This window comes from Hippopotamus amphibius, chromosome 16, assembly GCF_030028045.1.
Source record: "Hippopotamus amphibius kiboko isolate mHipAmp2 chromosome 16, mHipAmp2.hap2, whole genome shotgun sequence".
NCBI lineage: Eukaryota > Metazoa > Chordata > Mammalia > Artiodactyla > Hippopotamidae > Hippopotamus > Hippopotamus amphibius.
In genome coordinates, this window is record NC_080201.1 from 10,551,113 (window position 1) to 10,573,954 (window position 22,842).

The window sequence follows — 22,842 nt, forward strand, 5'->3', positions numbered from 1 at the left end:
GGATGCAAATAGCTTGTAGTTCCTGCCATCAATGAACCCACCATCAAATGGAAGAGATAATTAAACAGATAATTGAGATGTAGTGGAATATGTTTTGTAAAAATGACACGTATAAAAAAGCAGTAAGGGGAGTTCCCTGGCGGTCCAGCGGTTGAGACTCTGCACTTCCACTGCAGGGGGCACTGTTGGATCCCTGGTCGGGGAACAAAGACCCGGAATCCTGCACGCTGTGAGAGACAGCCAAACAAACAAACAAAAAAACGGCAAGAAGCGGTCATGGAGAAAATGGACAGTGGGGGAATCCGGTCTGTGAGGTGGGGCTTGATAGGAAAGGAGGCTAAAGGAAGAGTGAGCCTGGGGCCCGAGTGTGGAGACCCGTGCATGTCACATTTAAAAGTCTGTTTGTGTTAAGTTCTTTCTAGTACTTTTACAAACTCATCATATTTGCTACGTAAGGAAAGAAACTTGAATTTGGCAGACAAAAATGCCACTTGTATAGGCAAATGTTAAAACTAATAATTCCATGATAATATATATCTTTTCTTTGCATCTTACTGTAAGATAAAGTGATTGTACAAGTATAAGAAATTCTTTCATTTGGCATCATCTCTCTTTAACTAAGATAACATGGATTATGCAATGTTTTAGAATACTTAAAATCCTAGAACTCATGTGCCAAATTCTCTGGACTAATAGAAAGGTCTTTAACCTCACGGCTCAGGCTTGGGGGGAAACCAAAGCAAAAATCATAGGACTAGGAAAATGCAGAAATGCAGAGGTATAACAAATACATATTTGGTCTCAGTGATGTTTTATGTCTCCAAGTGATACTTAGAATATGTGTAAACCAAGAGCATGTTTAGACGTTGCTGCTTTGAAATGTATCATAATGCTGTCTGGTGGATCTTTTTAATGCTAGGCCTTCAAATCAGAGACTTTCAGTTAATCAAAGGCGGTTGTTGGAAAGGACTCATGGTTTCAGGTGGTCACTCTTCAGTGTACATCAAGTCTCAGATAACTGTGAAAAACAGTGGCCTGGCAATCTTTAAATAAAGACTCAAGATTATATCACTAACCCATCAGTAAAGCTTAAGGCTAACCAGAAAAATAGTTGGGGGAACCACCTACTTAGAAATATTCTTTGTAAGACCCTCTCTGATTGTGCCCCTCTCCCTTGCACGCGAGCACACGCGCACACACACACACACCTCTCTCCCTCACTGACCCCTCGTTTCATTAGTCTCCTTACGGTACTTTGTATTAACTTTACTGTAGCAATGATCAGAAAGCATCTTGTTCCCATAGCCACCTCTTCCGTAGGCTCCTTAATGGGAAAAGCATTGCTTCATTCATTTTTTCCAACCCTAATGCATAGGAGAGTCCTTGGCACAGGGTTTAAGATCCCAATTGGCTGGATGAATGAATTGCTCAGGTTTCCAAATGGCAGGTTTCTTTGCCTGCAGAGGACAGGAGTGTATTTTTCTGCAGAATTATGTGGTGATTAAACACAATTCGCTACAAATGGACCACATTCACGTAGGCTTGAGAATCTATAAAAGACGAATCAGTATGAATCGCCCTTATTGGTTCTACACTTGATCTGAGGCTTTCATCAGGTGGTTAATCTCTCACAGTAACTGCTTTGGAATTGATGATGCAGTCTTAGCTTCACCAGAGGTAATTTTGTCTTTGATGGAAAGCTGGAAGCCAGGCGAATGGAGCGCGTGCAGCAGGTCCTGTGCGGGGGGCCAGCAGAGCCGGAAGGTCCAGTGTGTCCAGAAGAAGCCCTTCCAAAAGGAGGAAGCAGTGTTGCATTCTCTCTGCCCAGTGAGCACACCCACTCAGGTTCAAGTCTGCAACAGCCATGCCTGCCCTCCAGAATGGAGCCCTGGGCCCTGGTCTCAGGTAAGTGGGAAAGGCTTGGAGTAAAGGAAGGTGACAAAAATATGGGTGGTGTCTTTTTTCCCCTAGGTGTGTCTCACACTGAGTTAATGTGAATGGGGCATTTTAATGAGCATTTTTAGTGATGCTTATGCAGCTGGAAGTGTGAGCACCCCTGTATAACAGCTTAGAATCCTTCAAAGTTTAATTTCCTAAGAAAGCAGAGTATGGAGGCCATTTAGACTAGACTAGTGAGTGCAGAGAGACAGGAGGTAAGTGTTGGAGGACTGACAGTTGATACTGGCTACTGAATATTCCAAAAGAAATGGAAAATAGCAAGAAGGAGGCATAGAAAGGGTATTTAACTCATGCTTCAGTGGAAAGAGGTGGGGTTAGTAGAATACAGAGAGGAGTTGGGCGTGAAGTTGGCTCTTGCCACAAACCCCCAATGAAAGGTACAAACTCATGAAGTTGGAAGAGCCCTAGAACTATCTGTCATTCACAACTCAGAGGGTCTCAACTGGGGGGAATTTGGCAATGGAGACATTTTTGATTGTCACAACTTGGGAGGATGGTGCTACTGGTCTCTAACTGGTAGAGATAAACATCCTACAATACACAGGACATTGTAAAGAATGTCTGGCCCCCTAAAATTATCTGGTCCAAAATGTGCCAAGAACCCTGGTACACAGCATCCTTGCAGGTGAGAGCCCAGCCTCGGCTAAACCATGGATGGCAAGCCAGTTTTAGGGAGTAAAGAAGAGAAAATGCAGAGGTTTTATCACTAGAACTATGAAGCCAGGTGGGAGCCCCTGACCACATTTCTACCAAGTTTCCCCATAGGGTACCTTATATTCTGGAGGGTATTGATTTCTGATGAAGTTTAGCCCTGCACCCCCACATCCCCGACAGAGTTCAGAATAAGGCTTTTGTTTCTTAGCTATATGATATGATAGGATTTTTTTTTTTAATGTTACAACTCTATGTATCTGTTAGGGATCAGGATCTGGGAGTGGGAAGAATATCTTTGGCCATGTTCAGGCATGTCTTAAAATGAAGGAATAAATTCATTTCTAGCAGAGGGTAAATCTAGTTGATAGTTTTGAGTCTGGCCTCTTTCTTTGCCATTAGGAGTTATAATTAATAAGAGGAGAATTCAAAGGACTGCTTTAGCCAACTGTATGTGGTAGGCATGGCTAAAGGAAGCGAGGTACTGGGGATTCTCAAATGGGACCTCATGAAAAGGAGCTTTAGTTCATGGAATTTACCCCAAATTTGACATGGAAATACTTTGAGAGAATTTTTTGTTTCTTCTTCTGTTTTAGTTTTATCTTTTCTTTCTTGTTTTTATTTTTATGTATGTATTTATTTATTTATTTGGCTACTAAAAAGCAAATATGTCCTGTTGAGAACTCACTCAATACAAAAGGGGTCCTTCAGAACTTGTGATTGCAGCCCGTTTTCCACTAGAGACCATGGCTCTGGAAACCACTTGGGAAGCAATTTTAAAATTTTACCATTGTGGAAAAAAATTGCTACAAATAAGAATTCTATTGAATAAGAATTTAACCACTTACATGTTAGGAACACAAATGCGTGACGTTTAGGGGTGCAGAGCCATGGTCTGATATCAGATGAATTTGCCCGTCTTCACAACTTGGCAGATGGTTGATTCATCTTGGTCAAGATACCTAAGCTCCGTGACTCTCAGACACCTCCTCTGTAAAATGGGATAATACCCATTATCTCATGGGGTGGTTAGAGGGTCACGTGATACAGGCTCTGGTAAACACTAAAGTGTATCATCACGCAGAAGACACGAAATGTTCTCTGCTGTGGTTTGCTGATTATGATAATATCATCATCATCATCCTGTCTCCATCTCCCTTAAAAATATGAAGAACGAGGATTCCCATTGGTCCTCTGACCGGGCTTGGAACTGTGCCCCAGATGTTTGCTGGCTCACAAAGAGCCAAGACAAATGGGAGCACATCTCCTGTGGCCCTTCTGAGAGGCAAACGAGAAGACTCTAAAGGCCAGGGAGGGGACACGGCCCTTGAGGGCACACCCCAGCCTGGGGCCAACGTCTTCTAAGTGATCTTGACAGCTTTTGAACTATAAATGTGAAAGCCGGGAGATTATTTGCTGCCTTACCTATTTTACCGTTCTTGTGAAGGTCAAGACAGTAAGAGTAGAAGAGTATTAAAAGAGTATTATTAGACAGTATTAGTAGAATAGTATTAACCATACAAAGTTATTCCCAAACATTTGATAAGTGTTGACTTAATTTTCCCCAAGAGTTAGCGCAATGCCCAGCCTAGAGACAGATATTAGGGGCAAGAGCTGGACACCCCCCAACCCATTTTTATAAATGTCAGTCTGTTGCCATCACTGTTGTACATATTATACTTCTGCTCTTATTCTCCTTGTCCAAGCCCGGACAATCCTCTGTAGCCAGATGCCCAGACTGACTGCCTTGTGCCAGGGAGAGACACAGTCACACCAATGAATAGGCCCTGTACCATTTTCCAGTTGTTTTCATGTGTGGTATGCACAGAACCCCTCTATTCTCCACTAAGAATAAAACTTGGCTTCAGACCTGGTGCAACACAGCAGCCCCTGGGCATACAGAATGTTGAAAGAGAACGCTAATCCGTACTTAGAGGCTCTGGCTGGAGGAAGGATTTCCCCGGCTGCCTGCAAGGGATTTTATTGGGCATTTGGTTCTAGTACTTAAAAATAGCTTTGAAAACACTTCATTAATGCTTTTCTCAGCATTCACCTGGAAGACAGCCATTGGAGACTAGCATGTAAATGGCTTTTTTTTTTTTAATCTCAAGTGTTCTAAGACCTGTGGGCGAGGAGTGAGGAAACGTGAAGTCCTGTGTAAAAGTTCTGCCACGGCAGAGGACATCCCTGAGAGTTTGTGCACCAGCAGCCCGAGACCAGAATCACAGGAGGGCTGCGTCCTAGGACGATGTCCCAAGAACAACCGGCTCCAGTGGGTGGTCTCTTCGTGGAGTGAGGTATGAGTTTATTGTACTGCTGGGGTTTCTGGAATACTCAGCTCATCTGCCAGCATCCAAACGCTAAGTGCTCTTCTCTGTTCCACACATGTATACCAGGTGGCTACTTACTATTCATTCTTCCCCACTGATTCCTTCATCAAATATTGATAAAGCACCCATCACACTGATTGGGCAGTGCCTGGGCAGTGGAGGTACCAAACTGCATAAAGCATGTGTGTAAAAATACAGGTAAGGGAAGCACAGTGCTGTGATGGGGTCTGAGATTCCCTGGGAGGGCATGAGGTCCACCCAACCCTGGCGTCAGGAGGAAACCTTGGCAGAAGAGACTTTCCAGGGAGTGTGAGCCTGAGGGACGAGCAGGAATCAGGCAAAGATGGGGTTGGTGCTGCTCAGACAGAGGGTGCACCCTATACAAGGAAGAGACAGGAGAATATAACACAGTAAGGATGGAACGAGGCAGGGGTGGGGGGAGGTGGAAGCTGGAGGCTTCATCAGGTACAGATTGTGAGGGCCTGGGGTGGCAGACTACATATATATCCTTTAAACACTGGGGAGCTATTTACAGTTTTAAATAAAGCAGTGGCACAATCAGGTTTTCACTTCAGAGAGAAGGGAACCCAAGACCAGAGGCAAGAAAGATGCTTACATGGATATTGCAGTGGTGACAATGAAAGATGAAAGTCTTTCGGGGCTGGTGGGAAGCAGGGTCTTTGAGAGTTCCTAAAGAGGCCAGCTGGTACCTTCAGGAATATGTTGGGCAGGGGAGAGGGAAGATTTGAAGATGCCTCCCAGACTCCTAGCGTGGAAAACTCCTTTGAGTTCACAGACATAGGAAACATGAGAAAAGATGCCAAATCGGAAGTGTACATCAGAAACACATAAGGCAAGGTCTCTGCTCTTATGGAGTCCACGGTCTTGTGAGTAAGCCAGATGCCAAGAAAGAGAAGAGGGCACTAGTGGGGATGGTGAGGTCCATAGAGGAGGGCCTTCTATCCCAACAGCCCTCTCATTCTATGTAGATAAGTATAGAACAATACGTCCGCCTCTCTCCATTTCACTCATTTTCTTTAAGAGACATTATAACCTAATGGCTAAAGGTTTGGGCTTGAATCAGACTTAGCCCATTTGAAGGCAGCCTTCAGTGATTACTATGGGTGTGACCTTGGGCTAAGTCTCACTTTCCTCCTCAGCACAGTGGAGCTAACACTTGCACATCCTTCACAGAGCTGCTGTAAGTATGAAGCTCAGTGTTATCTTTCATTATTTATTTACTTTATTTTTATTGAAGTACAGTTGATTTATAGTGTTGTGCTGACTTCGGCTGTCCAGTGAAGCGACTCACCTTATACACATATAGACATTCTTTATATTCTTTTCCGTTATGGTTTATCCCAGGAGATTGGATATAGTTCCCTGTGCTCTACAGTAGGACTCTTTAGTGTATTCATTCTAAATGTAATAATTTGCATCTACTAGCCCCAAAGTCCCAGTCCATCCCTCTCCCTTCCACCCTCCCCCCCCCCCCCCCCCCCATTTTGGCAACCGCAAGTCTTTTCTCTATGCTGTGAGTCCGTTTCTGTTTTATAGCGGTTCATTTGTGTCATATCTTAGATTCCACATATAAGTGATATCATATGGTATTTGTCTTTCTCTTTCTGACTTAATTTACTTAGTATGATAATCTCTGGGTCCATCCATGTTTCTACAAATGGCACAATTTCATTCTTTTTTTATGGCTGAGTAATATTCCATTGTATATATGTACTACGTTTTCTTTATCCATTTACCTGTCAATGGACATTTAGGTTGCTTCCATGTCTTGGCTATTGTGAATAGTGCTGCTATGAACATAGGGGTGTGTGTATCTTTTTGAATTATAATTTTGTCCAAATATGTGCTAGATCATATGGCAATTCTATTTTTAGTTTTCTGAGGAACCTCCTGTTTTCCATAGCAGCTGCCCCAACTTACATTCCCACCAACAGTGTAGGAGGGTTCCTTTTTCTCCGCACCCTCTCCAGCATTTTTTATTTGTAGACATTGTAATGATGGCCATTCTGACCAGAGTGAGGTGGTACCTCATTGTAGTTTTGATTTGCATTTCTCTAATAATTAGTGATGCTGAGCATCTTTCCATGTGCCTGTTGGCCATCTGTGTGTCATCTTTGAAGAAATGTTTATTTAGGTCTTCTGCCCATTTTTTGATTGCGTTTTTTGTTGTTGTTGAGTTGTATGAGCTGTTCGTGTGTTTTGGAGATTAAGCCCTTGTTGGTTGCATCATTTGCAAATGTTTTCTCCCATCCCATAGGTTGTCTTTTTTCTTTTTTTTTATGGTTTCCTAAGCTGTGCAAAAACTTGTAAGTTTGATTAGGTCCCATTTGTTAATTTTTATTTCTGTTTCCTTGGGAGACTGACCTAAGAAAACATTGGTACGATTTATGTCAGGGAATGTTTTGCCTACGCTCTCTTCTAGGAGTTTTATGGTGTCATGTTTTATGTTTAAGTCTTTAAGCCATTTTTCATTTATTTTATTTATTTGGGTTCTCTTTCTTTTCTTCTTGGTGAGTCTGGTCAGAGGTTTGTCAATTTTGTTTAACCTTTCAAAGAACCAGCTCTTGGTTTTATTGATTTTTTTCCTTTTGTTTTTGAATCCCTATTTTATTTCGTTCCTCTCTGATCTGTATTATTTCCTTCCTTCTGCTGACTTTAGGTTTGTTTATTCTTCTTTTTCTAATTCTTTTAGATGGTAGGTTAGCTTGTTTGAGAACTATGAACTTCCCTCTAAGATCTGCTTTTGTTGCATCCCATAGATTTTGTACGGTTGTGTTTTCACTGTCATTTGTCTCAAGGTAGTTTTTTAGTTTCTTTTTTGATTTCCTCATTGACCCATTGGTGTTTTTAGTAGCACGTTGTTTGGTCTCCATGTGATCAGGTTTTTTTTTTTATCATTTCTTTTCCTGTGGTTGATTTCTAGTTTCATGCCATTGTGGTCAGAGAAGATGCTTGAAATAATTTCTATACTCTTAAATTTGTTGAGGTTAGTTTAGTGCTCTAGTATGTGGTCAATCCTAGAGAATGTTCCATGTGCACTTGAAAAGAATGTATAATCTGGTTTTTTTGGATGTAATGTCCTGAAAATATCAATTAAGTGTAACTGTTCTGTTGTATCATTTAGGATCTCCGTTGCCTCACTGATTTTTTTGTCTAGAAGATCTGTCCATTGATGTGAGTGGGGTGTTAAAGTCTCCAACTATTATTGTATTCCTGTCAATCTCTCCCTTTATGCCTGTTAGTATTTGTTTTATGTATTTTGATGCTCCTGTATTAGGTGCATATATGTTGACAAGTGTAAAATCCTCTTCTTGTATTGATCCTCTTATTATATGGCATCCTTCTTTAAAACAAAGGCCATAAAGAAAAAGTCTATTTTGTCTGATACAAATATTGTGACTCCTGCTTTCTTGTCATTTCCATTTGCATGAAGTATCTTTTTCCATTCCCTCACATTCAATCCATGTGTGTCCTTTGTCCTAAGGTGGGGCTCTTGTTTTTAATCCAGTCTGCCACTGTCTTCTAATTGGAGCATTCAGTCCATTGACATTTAAGGTAATTATCGATATGTGCATATTTAATTCCATTTTAAACCTTGTTTTCCAGTTAATTCTGTTTCTTCTTTGTTCCTTTCTCTTTTTGTTTTTCTTTTTGTGGTTTAATTATTTCCTTTCATTTTATGCTTGTGTTCTCTTCTTTTTGGTTTTTGTGAATCTATTTTATGTTTTTGATGTGTGGTTGCCCTATTTTTCAAGTATGTTAACCTTCCTGTATCTGCTTGCTTTAGACTGATAGTCATATAGGCTCAAACACATTCTAAAAAAAAAAAAAAGAATCTACATCTTCTTACTCTCCTTCCCCACATTTTATGATTTTAATGTCCTTTCTTACATCTTCGTGTTTATCCTTTTGCTGTTCCTTGTGGGGTTTTTTTCTTTTTAATCTGTGTATTGGCTTATTTAAGTGATTTACTTTCTATTTGTGATTTCGTCCTTCCTATATCTTCTTGCTTCCTCTCTATGTAGAGAAGACCTTTCAGTATTTTTTTTAGGATATGTTTGTACTGCTGTATTCTTCTTGTTTGCCTGAGAAATTCTTTCTCTTGCCTTCTATTGAAAATGATCATCTTGCTGGGTAGAGTATCCTAAGTTGCAGACTTTTCCCTCCGGGACTTGGCTGCCTGAGAGCACATACACAGTCCCGCCCCTCTCCTGGCAGCGGCGCCCTGCCTCTCTGGCGGGCCCAGGCTTCTTCCCTTCCTCCCTCGGTTGTGGTGCCCCACACCCTAGCCCCCTCAGGCTGTCTCCACGCAACCAGCCCCAGTCCTCTCCCTCCGTCTGACCTCCAAAGCCGGAACCTAGCTCCCAGCCCCTGCCTGCCCCAGCTGAACAGCATCTCAGGCTAGGGGGTTCTGGGCAGCAGCACCAACCGTCTGTGTGGGTCTTTGTCCGCTTTGCCCTCTGCAGACTGGTTGCTGTGCTCTCCTCCGAGGCTCCCCCTCTGCCCTGGTTGATCTCCCCGCCAGTGAGAGGATGTCCCAGGGTGCAGAAAGCATTCCTCTTTCACCGCAGGGGTGCGGGTGCTGTCTCAAGTCCTTTCTCTCTCTCTGTTTTTCCCTTTTTCTTTTGTCCTACTCAGTTATGTGGAGATTTTCTTACCCTTTTGGAAGTCTGAGGTCTTCTGCCAGCACTCAGTAGATGTCCGTGAGAATCCTTCCCCATGGAGGTGTATTTTGATGTATTTGTGGGAGAAGGTGAGCTCCACGTCCTCCTCCTCCACCATCTTGATCTGATCCCTATCCTTCATTATTTATGACGGTTACACTGATGCCAGTTCTTACTGATTTATTCAGTTCATCAAGGCCCTGTGCAGTATCTCATAATATTGTTTACTTAAAACAAAAAAAAGGTTTCTCATACTTATTTCATCAGCTTCCATTTTTCTTTTTTTGTTTTTCCTGCCATAAGACAGCTTCAGGTGGTATCTCGGCCAAGAGAGGGGCAGAGTAAAAATGAAGGACAGTTACTTGCTATCTGGTGGTTTTTCCCACTGAACTGCCTCTAACCCCACTCTCTGTGCCCTGACTCCTCAGAGAGGCCTCCGGTAGACCTGGACACCCAATCACTACACAGAGATCCTGATCTCATCCTCTGCAGTCTTGTCTTTCTCTCAGGCTTTGTCTCCCTCACCTCCATGTGGCACCTTGTGGTTCTGCTGGGCAGGGCCTCATTTTGTTTTCTGGTACAACAATGACTTCTGTGAGTTTGGGAAAGGGACTCCAATTCTCCAGCCTCTGTAGCATGAGGGACTCAGTGCTGTGCTTTCAGGATCCTTGTGTGGTGCGGTTGACCTACCACAATCCCATCCCTCTGATTACACGTGGATGGTGCATCCTTAGGTCAGAACGCATCTGCTCAGCACACGTGATGCTGGAGCCTGCACACTGATGCCCCCTTTCTTGGCCCACAGTGTTCCGCGAGCTGTGGTTTGGGAATGAGGAAGAGGGAAATGAAATGCAGCGAGAAGGCCTTCCAGGGCAAGCTGATAACTTTCCCCGAGCGAAGGTGCCGCAACATTAAGAAACCAAACCTGGTCTTGGAAGAAACCTGCAACCGAGGGGCGTGTCTGGCCCGTCCAGTGTACAATATGGCAGCTGGGTGGTATTCATCGCCATGGCAACAGGTGAGCACACACAGATTGAGGGGGTTTATATTTAGGAGACAGTCAAAAAAAGGAGGCAGTTTACAACTGCTGCTGTTAACAGACCTGTCCAAACAACCTTAGTTCCTTGCCCGGCTCCACTGCCTGTGAAGCCCAGGCAGCTTCCGTCATCTGTGAACCTCCATGTTCACACCTAGAAAACTGAGATGATAATATCTTGCAGAGCTGGGTTTTTTTAGTTTTTTAATGAGTAAATAAGATAATATAAAGTACTTCGTCCCAGGGCTGTCACATAGTGCTAATGTTCACAGTTGCTGCTGTTAAAACCACCACTAGAGTCTTCTGTATTATAGAAATGCTGCTCAGTCTTGACCCATTTGGTTTTTATGTTTCTGAATAATATAATAATAGCCAACATTTGTCAAACCGTTTCTATGCTATGTACTGTACATGCATCCTCTGTTCCCTCCCTTCATCCTAGAAACGGTCTTATTACTGGGTATTATTATCCCTGTTTTGTGGATGAGGCAGGTAAAGCTCAGAGAATTAGGCAACTCAGCCAAGGACACACCGGCTTTTAAAGTCAGGTCTTAGAGGCATCCTTTTCCTCAAAAGACTTGGTAGAAACTTTAGATACATTGCTTTGGGCTAGGATTGGTGTGTGATGCGAAGTCTGAGAGAACAATATGCCCTCAGGGATCCAAAGCTGTGTTTTGGTCCTTGCATTGTTATGACCAACAGGAGTTACATAGCTCTTCAAAGAACCCCCCAACTTGAGAGGTGCTACCCACCTCCCCATGAGCACACAGCAGCCAGGTAGGTTTGGGTGTGTATTTGGGAGGCTCTGGGAACTAAAACCTGGAGGAAAGGACAGGAAATTAGCACGACTGCGTATCTCTAATGGGCTAGCACTGTACTAGGTGCTATGCCTATTGCTGTGGATTTCTTTTTAAATTTTTTATCATTATTTTAGTCTTTTAACACATTTGGAAGTTGATTCATGTAAAATTATTTAGATTAGGGATCAGCAAATAATTGCCAGTGGGTAAATTATCTCCCCCAACTACTGCCTGTTTTTGTGTGTGTGAATAAACTTTTACTAGCACACAGCCATGCTCATTGTTTATGTTGTCCATGACCACTTTATTGCTACAAAGGCAGAGGTGAGTAATTGCAACAAAGATCACAGGGCCCATAAAGCCTAAAATATTTACTATTGTGAGAGGAGAGCTCCCCAGACGGAGCTCACCTCCTCCCATGGGCACACCAAAATAACAACTACTTACAGAACAACCATTGACGACAAAGACTGGAACCTACCGGAAAAGATCTTCTACAACTACAGATATAAAGAAGGAACCACAATGAGATGGGCGGGAGGGGAAGAGCTGCAGTGTGCCCCGAGGTGGGTGAGTCACAAACGGGAGAATAATTACAATTGCAGAGCTTGTCCCCATAGAGCAAGGGATCAGCACCAGGAAGATGAGCCCTCAGAATGTTTGGCCTTGAAGGCCAGTGGAGCTTACTTTCAGGAGCTCCAGAGCACTGTGGGAAATAGAGACACCACCCTTAAAGGGTGCACACAAAGTCTCATGTGCTCTGAGACCTAGGGCATAAGCAATCCTTAGAAAGGAGCCTGGGTCAGACCTACCCGCTGATCTTGGAGAGTCTCCTGGGGAAGAAGGAAGCAACTGAAACAAACCCTGGGGACAAAGACGCTGGCATTTTTGGGGAGCTTGCACTACCGCATGGACATTGGTGTCGGTAAGCACCATTTTGTAATCCTCCCTCTAGCTTATTAGCCTAGGGATCCAGCCCTGCCTACCAGCCTCAAGTACTGGGACTCCTCAGGCCAAGCAATTAACTGGGTGCAGACACAGCGCCACCCACCAGCAAAGAGGCTGCCTTCAGATTCCCTGGGCCCGAGCCCAGCCTACCAGGGAGCCAGCTCTAGCCTCAAAACCAGCCTCACCCACCAGTGGGTGAACACCAGCCTCGGGACAATTGCAGCCACGCAGCCTTCCATAACAGGACCCAGCCCACCCACCAGCAAGCCAACACCAGCTCTGAGATACCTTGGCTGCCAGCTGCCCTGGGATCCAGCCCAACTCATCAGCAGGCCAATACAAACTTTGAGACATGCCAGACCTCATAGCAGCTGTGTCAGAAAATGGCTGTACCCACCCATGTTTAGACACAACCTCTGGGACCGCTACATTCTGCAGCCATACCATGGGACCTAACTTTGCCCGCCACTGGGGCTGGCACTAGCCCCAGGACCTGGCTGAATGCACCAGTAGGTGGGCACCAGCCCTGGGATCTTCTGGACCCTGACCCTGCTCACCAGCAAGCCAGCACTAACCCCAGGGTTCTGCAGCTAGCCACCTTGTGACACAGCCTCACCAACGAGCACAAGGCAGGGCAATAAAAGGACTCCAAACTGGAAAAAGAAGAAGTAAAACTGTCCCTGTTTATAGATGACATGATACTATACATAGAAAATCCTTAAGACACACCACCAAAAAACTACTACAGCTCATCAATGAATTTGGTAAAGTTGTAGGATATAAAATTAATATACAGAAATCTGTTGTATTTTTATACACTAATAACTAACAGAGAAATTAAAGAAACAATCCAATTTACAATTACATCAAAAAGAATAAAATACCTAGGAATAAACCTACCTAAGTAGGTAAAAGACCTGTATCATAAGACTATGACACTGATCAAAGAAATTGAAGAGGTCGTAAACAGATGGAAAGATATACTGTGTTCATGGTTTGGAAGAGTTAATATTATTAAAATGATCATACTACCCAAGGCAATCTACATATTCAGTGCAGTCCCTATCAAAACACCAATAGCATTTTTCACAAAACTGGAACAAATAATCTTCAAGTTTGTTTGGAAACGCAGAAGACCCTAAGTAGCCAAAACGATCTTGAGAAAGAACAGAATTGGAGGTATCATGCTTCTGGACCTTAGACTATACTACAAAACCATGGTAGTCAAAACAATATGGTATTAGCACAAACAGACACAGATTAATGGGACTGACTAGAGGGCCCAGAATTAAGCCCATGCACTTAAGGTCAGTTAATCTACAACAAAGGTGGCAAGAATATACAGTGGAGAAAATAGTCTCTTTAATTAGTGGTACTGGGAAAACTGTACTGCTACATGTAAAAGAATGAAATTCTTAGTACATTTTCACATACCATATACAGAAATAAACTCAAAATGGATTAAAGACCTAAATGTAAGACGAGATGCTGCAAAACTCCTGGAAGAAAACATAGCAAAACATAATCTGACATAAATTGTAGCAATGTTTTTTTGGATCTGCCTCCTCAGGCAAAGGAAACTAAAGCAAAAATGAATAAATGAGATCTAATTAAACTTAAAAACTTTTTCACAGCAAAGGAAACCATAGAAAAAATAAAACAACAACCTACTGACTAGGAGAAAATATTTTCAAATGATGTGACTAATAAGAGAATAATATCCGAAACATATAAACAACTCATACAATTCCATATCAAAAAAACAAGACAACCCAATCAAAAATGGGCAGAAAAACTGAATAAACATTTTTCCAAAGAGGACATGCAGATGGCCAAAAAGTACATGAAAAGATGCTCAAATCACTAATCATCAGAGAAATGCAAATCAAAAATCACAAAATCACCTCACACCTCTCAGTAGGGCTATCACCAAAAAGAACGTAAGTAACAAATGTTGGCAAGGGTGTGGAGAAAAGGGAGCCCTTGTACGCTGTTGGTGGGAATGTAAATTGATGCACTGTGGAAAACACCCCAGTTTTTATAACAGCATTATTTATAATAACCAAGATATGAAAGCAAACTAAGTACCTAGCAACAGATGAGTGGATAAAGATGTGGTACATATATATAATGGACTACTACTCAGCCATATAAAAAGAATGAAATTTTGCCATTTGCAACAACATCAACCAGGAAGGTATTATGCTTAGTGAAATACGTCAGATAGAGAAAGATAAATACTATTTGTTATCACACATATGTGGAATCTAAAAAATATAGAAAAGAAACCAGTAATTACCAGAGTGGAGGGGCATTAAAAGGTACAAACTACTATATATATAATAAATCAGCTACAATGACATTTTACAGCACAGGGGATATAACCAATATTTTGTTGGTTATTGTAAATAATGCTGTTATGAAAATTGGGGTACGTGTATCTTTTTGAATTAGTGTTTTCATTTTCTTTGGATATATACCCAGGAGTTGAACTGCTGAGTCATATGGTATTCTATTTTTAGTTTTTTGAGGAATATAATTATAAAAGTTTTGAATCACTATGTTGTATACCTGAGACTAATAGAATATTGTAAATCAACTATACCTCAATAAAAAATTGAAAAATAAAACTATTGACTATCTTGCTCTTTACAAAAAAAGTTTGCCAACTTCTGGTTTAGATGATTTCATAACAATCATACAACTATATTTGAATTTGGGGCTAATTCCAAAACTCATACTCTTTTTACCTCAACATATTTTTTCCTCTCCAATGCCAATCCATAAGTGATGCTCGTCCGAGATGAAGTCCTTACCTGTGCACAATAAAATAAGAAAAATAATAAGGATAATGTAATGATTTTTTTAAAAGCAAAACACATATAAAAGTCAATTTAAAGGACTATCTTTTTCCCTGATGATATTTTTTTTTTGTTCTTTTGTAGGAAATATCTTTATACTTATGCCTGGAAAAAAAATAACTTGACAACAGCCCTTATTAGTCTTTTTTTTTTTTTAAACTTTAAAGTTTTAGAGTTGACTTCTAGGAAGCACCATATCCACCATGCTAACTCAGAACTTGGCTGGGCACAGGAGGCATAATTCCAAAGCTGTCTCAGAGTGTTATTTCTTTTGCTATCCAAGTTTTGAACTAACCCCTCCACTATCGTATCTGCAGAGATTGCCTGGAATTCTATAAATACTGTGATGAATTGCCTAGATGTGTCTGTATTTGTTTCTGCATTCTTACAGCAGCTTCTGTATTTCTGGAAGCTCTCTTCTTTATGAGTCACTTAACTGGGAGACACACACTCTTGGGGGAGATAGATAGCGTTTGCTTAAGAGCTTTCTAATCAGATCAAATGGCTCCCATGTGTTGGAAGAGACTCAGTGGACCGTGAGCACATGTGCCTAGCTCTGGACAACCTCTGTTTTATCGACGGGCATCTTGGCAATGTCATGAAGCACAGGGATTCCTTTTATTTGATGTCACTGACATCAGAAAGGACGCCATCCCTGATTGCTTCTGACTTCTTCCTCTTTTCCCTTTTCTGCAGTGCACGGTGTCCTGTGGAGGAGGGGTCCAGACCCGATCAGTCCACTGTGTTCAGCAGGGCCGGCCTTCCTCAAGTTGTCTGCTCCGGCAGAAACCTCCAGTGCTACAAGCCTGTAATACACACTTTTGTCCAGCTCCTGAAAAGAGAGGTAAAGGACCCCCTGTGCTAGTCAGTTTTACTACTCTTTGGAATATCTTTCAAAAACCTACCATGTTTGATTGTGCAGCTTAGGCATTGCACAATTCTAGGGGGTACCGTTCACATCCAAGTCTATGTGAAGAGCACTTCTGAGAGGTGTACAAGGCACAAATCCAGGGCAGTTCCTGCTCAAGATGATCTTGCTTGCATGGGTATGCAAGGAATGTTTAATTCTACAATTAAGGGCTTTTTAGCCATTAATTCTTACTTTGAAAGGATGAACTGGTAATATTGCAAGTCCCTTTTGTTGAACTAAATTTAAGTTGAAAAAAGTAACACCATGTGCCAGAGCCATAAAAAAAATGAAATCATGCCATTTGCAGCAACCTGGATGGACCCAGAGATGATTACAATAAGTAAAGTACGTCAGAGAAAGAGAAATATCATATGATATCACTTATGTGTGGAATCTTAAAAAAAAAAAAATGAACTTATTTACAAAACAAAAATAGTCTCACAGACTTTGAAAACAAACTTATGGTTACCAAAGGGGAAACATGGAGAGGAAGGGATAAATTAGGAGTTTAGGATTAACATACATGCACTACTATATAGAAAATAGATAACCAATAAGAACCTATTGTATAGCACAGGGAATTCTAATCAATATCCTGTAATAACCTGTAAGGGAAAAGAATCTGAAAAAGAATGGAGATATATATATATATATGTATAACTGAATCACTTTGCTGTACACCTGAAACTAACATTATAAATCAACTATATAAAATAAAAATTACATTTAAAAGAAAAAAAAAAGTTGAACAAAGTAACTACCATATGCCAGAGATTATGTTAATCCACAGGAATGCAAGAGTGAAAAAGAATTGCCCTCTAGGAGCTTACGTTTGAATTGAGGCACCAGATAAATTACAATTACAGTGAACATGCATTATCCTAGGACTACACCTTGAATGTTTTTTTAGTTCCAGTTAGGTGAAATGTTGGTGGATGGAAGGGCTGACGGAAAAATGGGAAATTCGATTACCTGAGTGAGCCGTATTGTTCTTCACTAGTCCACCTTATTTTAAAGTAATCTGACAAACACCAGGAAATATTTCTTCAGCCTAATCAGATTTCCAAGCGACAAAGAATCATTTTCCATTGTGTACCTGCTGAGTGTTCTTTTTATCCAATCACAACTTTTTGAAAACTGTCCAGTCTCTTACCCCACGTTTTCCAAATTGTAGTGAATCAGATTCAGGCCTGTTACTTCCTCTTCACTGTCCATATCACTTCCCATCTCTAAATTGACGTTGTTCTTTATCTCCTTCTTATAGCCTTAGCTCCAGGCATCAATATTCTCTCCTCTGTTCTTTCTGCTTTCTTATCTGAGGTTTGCACAAGACAAGAAAACTAGTAATATAGCAGTTGTTCAAAGCCAGATCACCTCTAAGGCAATGCTGGAGTTCTACAAACCTGCAGCCTTTCTCAGCAGAAAGCTTATAGGAAAAGAAGCAAGCAGTCATGTACTCTCAGACTGACTCCTCCTTTCCTCACCATCGTTGATTTTTCACTTTCACCCTTTAGTCAGATGGCCACAGACAAACCCACACATACAAAGACTCAGTCTGGAAGGCCACAAATAAAGGGCATACCCCTCGAGTACTTTCAGAAAGGCCAAAGGCCAATCATGAAAATTACTCAACTGTACGTATTTCCCGGGCAGGCATGTGAGGTGGGGAGAGTCAAGAGGCACGTTAGGGACAAGGCAGTAGGGTGGCCATTCATGTTCTTTATTATTTTGTGCACCCAGCACCACACATGGCACACAGTAGGTGCTCAACATGTGTTCAATGCAGGAATGTATAAATAAATGAAAGACTGTGTGGTAAGTATTATTCTTTTAACCCTAGCACTCTGCTAGGGATGAAAGAGCATGGCAGGGTCCTGTTCTTAAGCCACAGGGAGCTCTGTCTCAGAAGAGGAGAAAGACACACAGCAAATAAAAGAGGTGGAACGTCACCAGCATTGTGACGGTGGTGAGCTCTAGCTGGTTTGCGGGGATGGTGCCAAGTGAAAAACGAGGATGTAGGAAAAGGCTTCCTAGAAGAGGGACTTCTCTCCATGCCTCTTGGCTGAGTCAGCTCTCCTTTTACAAAGAGGAATAAGATGAGAAGGCAGGTATGAAGGACACAAGCCCAGGTACTTCTTCCTGGCCAAATATGTGGGCTATAGTCTTATGAAGTTGGAGCTTTCCTCTCAGGTCTCCCGTTCCCAGCCCCAGTGTAAGGAGGGTGGGAGGCACACACTACTGACCAGAAGTCTTCCCTCTTAGGTCACTGGCCAGATGCCCACCGGGGGGAGTGATCTGAGTGTACCTTCTGACTCTGAGTCTTCAGGAGCTATATATAGTCAGTAAGCGTTCCCATGGCAGCACAGGGAAGAAGTTTCAACTCTCCGAGTCTTCTCTGAGACCCCTCTGGGGGCCAGGTACTCTGCTAGGCACTGGGAGAGTTTCAGAGATGCAGTCTTGCCCTCAAGGAACTGACAGTCAGGTGGCAGTTTTGAGGCATTGCAGTAACTCACTCTGGACCCCGGAGCAGATGGTTCTGCACGGACTGGCATCATCCTGTCTTCCAGTATAGTCAGGCAGGTGTGCCACCCCTCACACTCCCCCAGCCCATGCTAGGGCATTCACCTCACACCATCACCACTGTGGGATGCTTTACCTGGGTGTCTTCACTGGATCTCCACGTTAGGGACCATTCCTATGACTTGCTATTACAGGTATTTTATATGCAAACCTTATTCAGAAAAGAGCGAAGCCCTGGGCTGTAACCCCCAGAGACTTGTTGGTCACGCTGCCCTGTAACTGGTAACAGTCTGGAAGATGCCTGGGCTGCAGACTAGTGGGATGAAGTTGGAGATGACTAGACACACAATACTAACAAGCTGTGCCTCATGGAAGTCTTCGCATCGTCAAGTCGGGAGGGGCATGGGTGGGCAGCATTGAGCACTGGAAGGAGCAAGGACTCTGAATTCATAAAAATGGATCCGAGTCTGCATTGTGCCACTTACTGTGTGGACATGGGCAAGGTTTTAAGCTTTCTGAACTATTTATAAAATGGAGAAATAATGCTTACCTTAAAAGGTTATTGAGAGTTAAATAAGGTAATTCAGTTCTTAATACTTACCTATTTAGTGCTTACTGTGAACCAGGAACTGTTCTGGTGTCTGTAGATCGAGCCATTGTGAACAAAATGGACAGTTTCACCCTCATGCCTGAAAACAGACAACAAACCAACTGATTAATATACAATGTCAAAGTAGCACCGAATAAAACTGAAGAAGGGTGTATGGAAAGAGAGTAATTGGGGGTGAAGAGGTGGTGGGAAAATCAGTTTAGATAGAATAGTCAGGCAAAGCCACTCTGATGATGTGATATTTAAACAGAGACCTAAAGATGATCTAAGGGAAGGTGACCTGTGTATGTTTCTAGGAGAGTGTTCCTGACAGAGGGAACAGCAAATGCAGATTGAGATATTCCTCAGGCAGGAATATCTAAATCTGATCAAGGCAAGATAGCAAGACACCTGGAGTAGGATGAATACAGTGAAGAGAGGTGAAGTCATGAGCTGGGTCCTGGAGGCCTTGTAAGTTATTATAAGGACCTCAAATGAAACTCTGAGTTAGACGGCAGGAAATAGAGAACTTAGAGAAGAGGCGCAGGAGGATCTGACTTGCAGGATCACTGGCAGTTACACTGAGAAGACGGCAGAGGACCTGGAACAGAACGAGGACTTGTCTACTCTTTGCAGAAGGCAGCTCCAACAGTCCAGTGAGGGGACGAGGTTCCACTAGGGCAGTGGCAGGAGTGGGAGTGGCTGGAGGCTGAGTATATTTTGAAGATTAAGCCAAGGATATTTGTCAATTGTTTGCATGTAAGATGTGAAGCTCACTCTAGGGTTGTCCTTATGAGTGTAAATAAAATACCTGACTCATAATAGAAGCTCAAATAACCAGATACTAGTAATCATCATTATAACTATAACCCAACACAGCCCTTAGACTGATAGCATACTGAGACCCCTCACATCTGTGTCCTGACTTACGTTTAGCTTATAGCACAAGCTACAGATACCTGTCGCAATTCCATTCTTATCTCGAGAAGGGTAAGTGATGGTAAACAGTGCCATTAGGACCATGCTTTCAGTGGTCTGTTTTTCTCCTCCAGTGTTTCCACTGCATCAAGAAGATAATCTCTACAATCTAAACAGAAACTGATCCAGATGTACATTCTGATTGATTAGGGTACATGTTAACGGATTGGGGTATAAGACGCTGTACAAGTATATATTAAAAAATAATTGATATGGGGATATGTGTATAAAAACAGTTGATTGAACCTGGTGTACCCCCCCAAAAAAAAAAAAAAATAATTGAACTTGAAGATGTATAAACAGACACATCGGCAAAGTCTTCATCTCAGGTCTAGCTTGTATCTCCAACAGTATATCCTGCACCAGTCCCCTGGTGCCCTACACGCAGCCCTGTAGAGGTCCCCATTTCAGTAAACATGATCCCTTTCTTCTGCATGCTCGGGTCAAAATCCTAGTCATTCTTGATTCTTTTTCTCTCATACCCTTTACCAACCTTTCAGTAAATCCTTTAGACTCTACTTCCAAAATATATCCAGGACTTATTGCAAAGAAAATAACTCCATTTCATTCTTATACCCAAGTTGAGACTTCGTATGGTTTCAAGTGGTTGTTTCAGCCATGAGAGGTACAGGGAATTTTTCAACAAATACTTTTTGAGTAGTTATTCTGTGGCAGGCACTAGATGTTGGGAACAAAATAGTGAAAAAAAGTAGATAAAATCTCTGCCCAAGGATCTTGCAGTCTAGAAAGGAGCCAGGCAATAAACACATGATAAATGCTTATAAATCCAATGTAGAAAAGTACAGCAAGGGAAGGAATAGCGAGTCCTTCCTGGGAGGCCAAGGGGCTTGCTACTTTTATAGGGTGGTCAGAGAAAGCCTTACTGATCAGTGACCTCTGAGCAGAGACTTCAGGAAAATGAAGAGGAAGTGACTCCAGTGTCTTAGGAGAACAGATCCTAGTGCCTCGTCAGTCATGGTAAAGCCCATACCTTTCACTCTGGGTGGATGGCATCCAGTGGAAGAGTTAGGGGCAGAGATGTGATATGAATGAGCTCCTGTTTTAAAAGGATCACTGGAGCTACTATGAGACAAAGGGTGAAGTGTGTGTAAAAGGCAGTTTTAGGTAGAGGAACCAAGTCTTAAGGAAGGCACTGCAGGCAGTTCTGAATCATGGGAAGATAGGATACAAATTGGGAGCAGCATGAAAAGAAGCAGAAGAGTAGGAACCTTGCATGCCATGTCCAAAGGCATAGAGGGAAGCCGCTGAAGGATGAATTCGGAAGGGACATGACTGGGTGCCCATGGGCGGTGTGTGGTTTTAGGTGAGTTGAGGGTGACATAAGGCTTGTACTGTATAGAGAAAAAAATTCCAGCTATGAATGAGAGTATTTATTCACGTGTCGGGTAGACCCTAAATTATTTCTGAAGTCGAAAATCCTTGAGAATCTAGTAAAATGACTGAGCCCTAACTCCAAAAACATGCATTTATGTTTACACAAAGAAAAACTTATGTACAACTTCATGTGCTTTCTGTATCTCCTGAAGCCCTTTTAGGTGAAAACTTCTGATACCCAACGTTCTGCTTCCAAATGATAATCACGTCTTCTATCTTAAACAACTGAAGAAGTTTGAAAAGACTGGTGCTGACTTAAATTCACTTATTTGCAAATTGGCCATGAGGTTTTATTTAAACCCACACAGAATGTTGCAGCTGGGCCTTAAATCCAGGTTTCCCGACTCCCAAAATATTAGGTTCCTTGCTCCCCAAAGCAACATACCTGAATTAGCAACAGCAACCCTGGGGTGCTTGTTAGAAATAAACCTCAGGCGTCACCCCAGACCTTCTGAAGCAGAACCAGTGGTTGAACAACATCCTCAGGGTACCCCTAATGTGCTCTTCTAGGGTATGTCCCTTGGAGGCAAAACGGTAGTTCGTGGGTTATTTGGGAGGACCAGACATTAATCTCAGGCTGGACATGACTTTTTTTAAACATCCACTTTCCCGCCACCAGTTTACATTTTGTTAATGGTTACAGTCCCTTTAGGTGTCTTAATCCTGCTTCCTCCACCCTCCTAGCAAAGTCGTAGTGTATACTGTAAGAACCACTCAGGGGCACAAGGCAAGTCGACCCCAAGTCTTTGTTCTCTAGGTCCTCACCTTAAGAAATAGGCTAAGAACCTGTCCTAACGTGCCGAATGTGTTTTCTCATCTTAGAGGATCCATCTTGTGTAGATGTCTTCGGCTGGTGTCATCTTGTTCCTCAGCATGGTGTCTGCAACCACAAATTTTATGGCAAACAGTGCTGCAAGTCATGCACAAGAAAGAGCTGATCTTGACGCCCTCCCAGACTGGAAGGGCTAGGGTCTTACCTCTCAACCTCCGGAGAGACCAGCCACCTTCCCCTCGAAAGCGGAACACTGCAGACCACGTGTGAGCTGACCTCAGTGCTGGAGGGGCCCACTCTCAAGAACAGACAGGCTCCTTATTCAGTTCCCCAATGCACATGGTACTCGGAAGCACTTGAAAATGGGAAGCGATGACAAATCTGATTTACAAAAACATAAAACAAAAA

General features: G+C 42.4%; 1 protein-coding gene across 1 annotated transcript in view; it reads left to right on the forward strand.

Moving 5' to 3' along the window:
* ADAMTS18 (ADAM metallopeptidase with thrombospondin type 1 motif 18) overlaps positions 1-22,629 on the forward strand; it is a 150,790-nt gene extending 128,161 nt beyond the window's left edge. Inside the window, exons 19-23 of the mRNA XM_057712145.1 lie at positions 1,701-1,905; positions 4,722-4,907; positions 10,431-10,643; positions 15,967-16,114; positions 22,485-22,629. Coding sequence (XP_057568128.1) covers positions 1,701-1,905; positions 4,722-4,907; positions 10,431-10,643; positions 15,967-16,114; positions 22,485-22,600 — 868 coding nt within the window. The 3' untranslated portion in view covers positions 22,601-22,629. The remainder of the gene's footprint in view (positions 1-1,700; positions 1,906-4,721; positions 4,908-10,430; positions 10,644-15,966; positions 16,115-22,484) is intronic.
* The last annotated feature ends 213 nt before the right edge of the window (positions 22,630-22,842 follow it).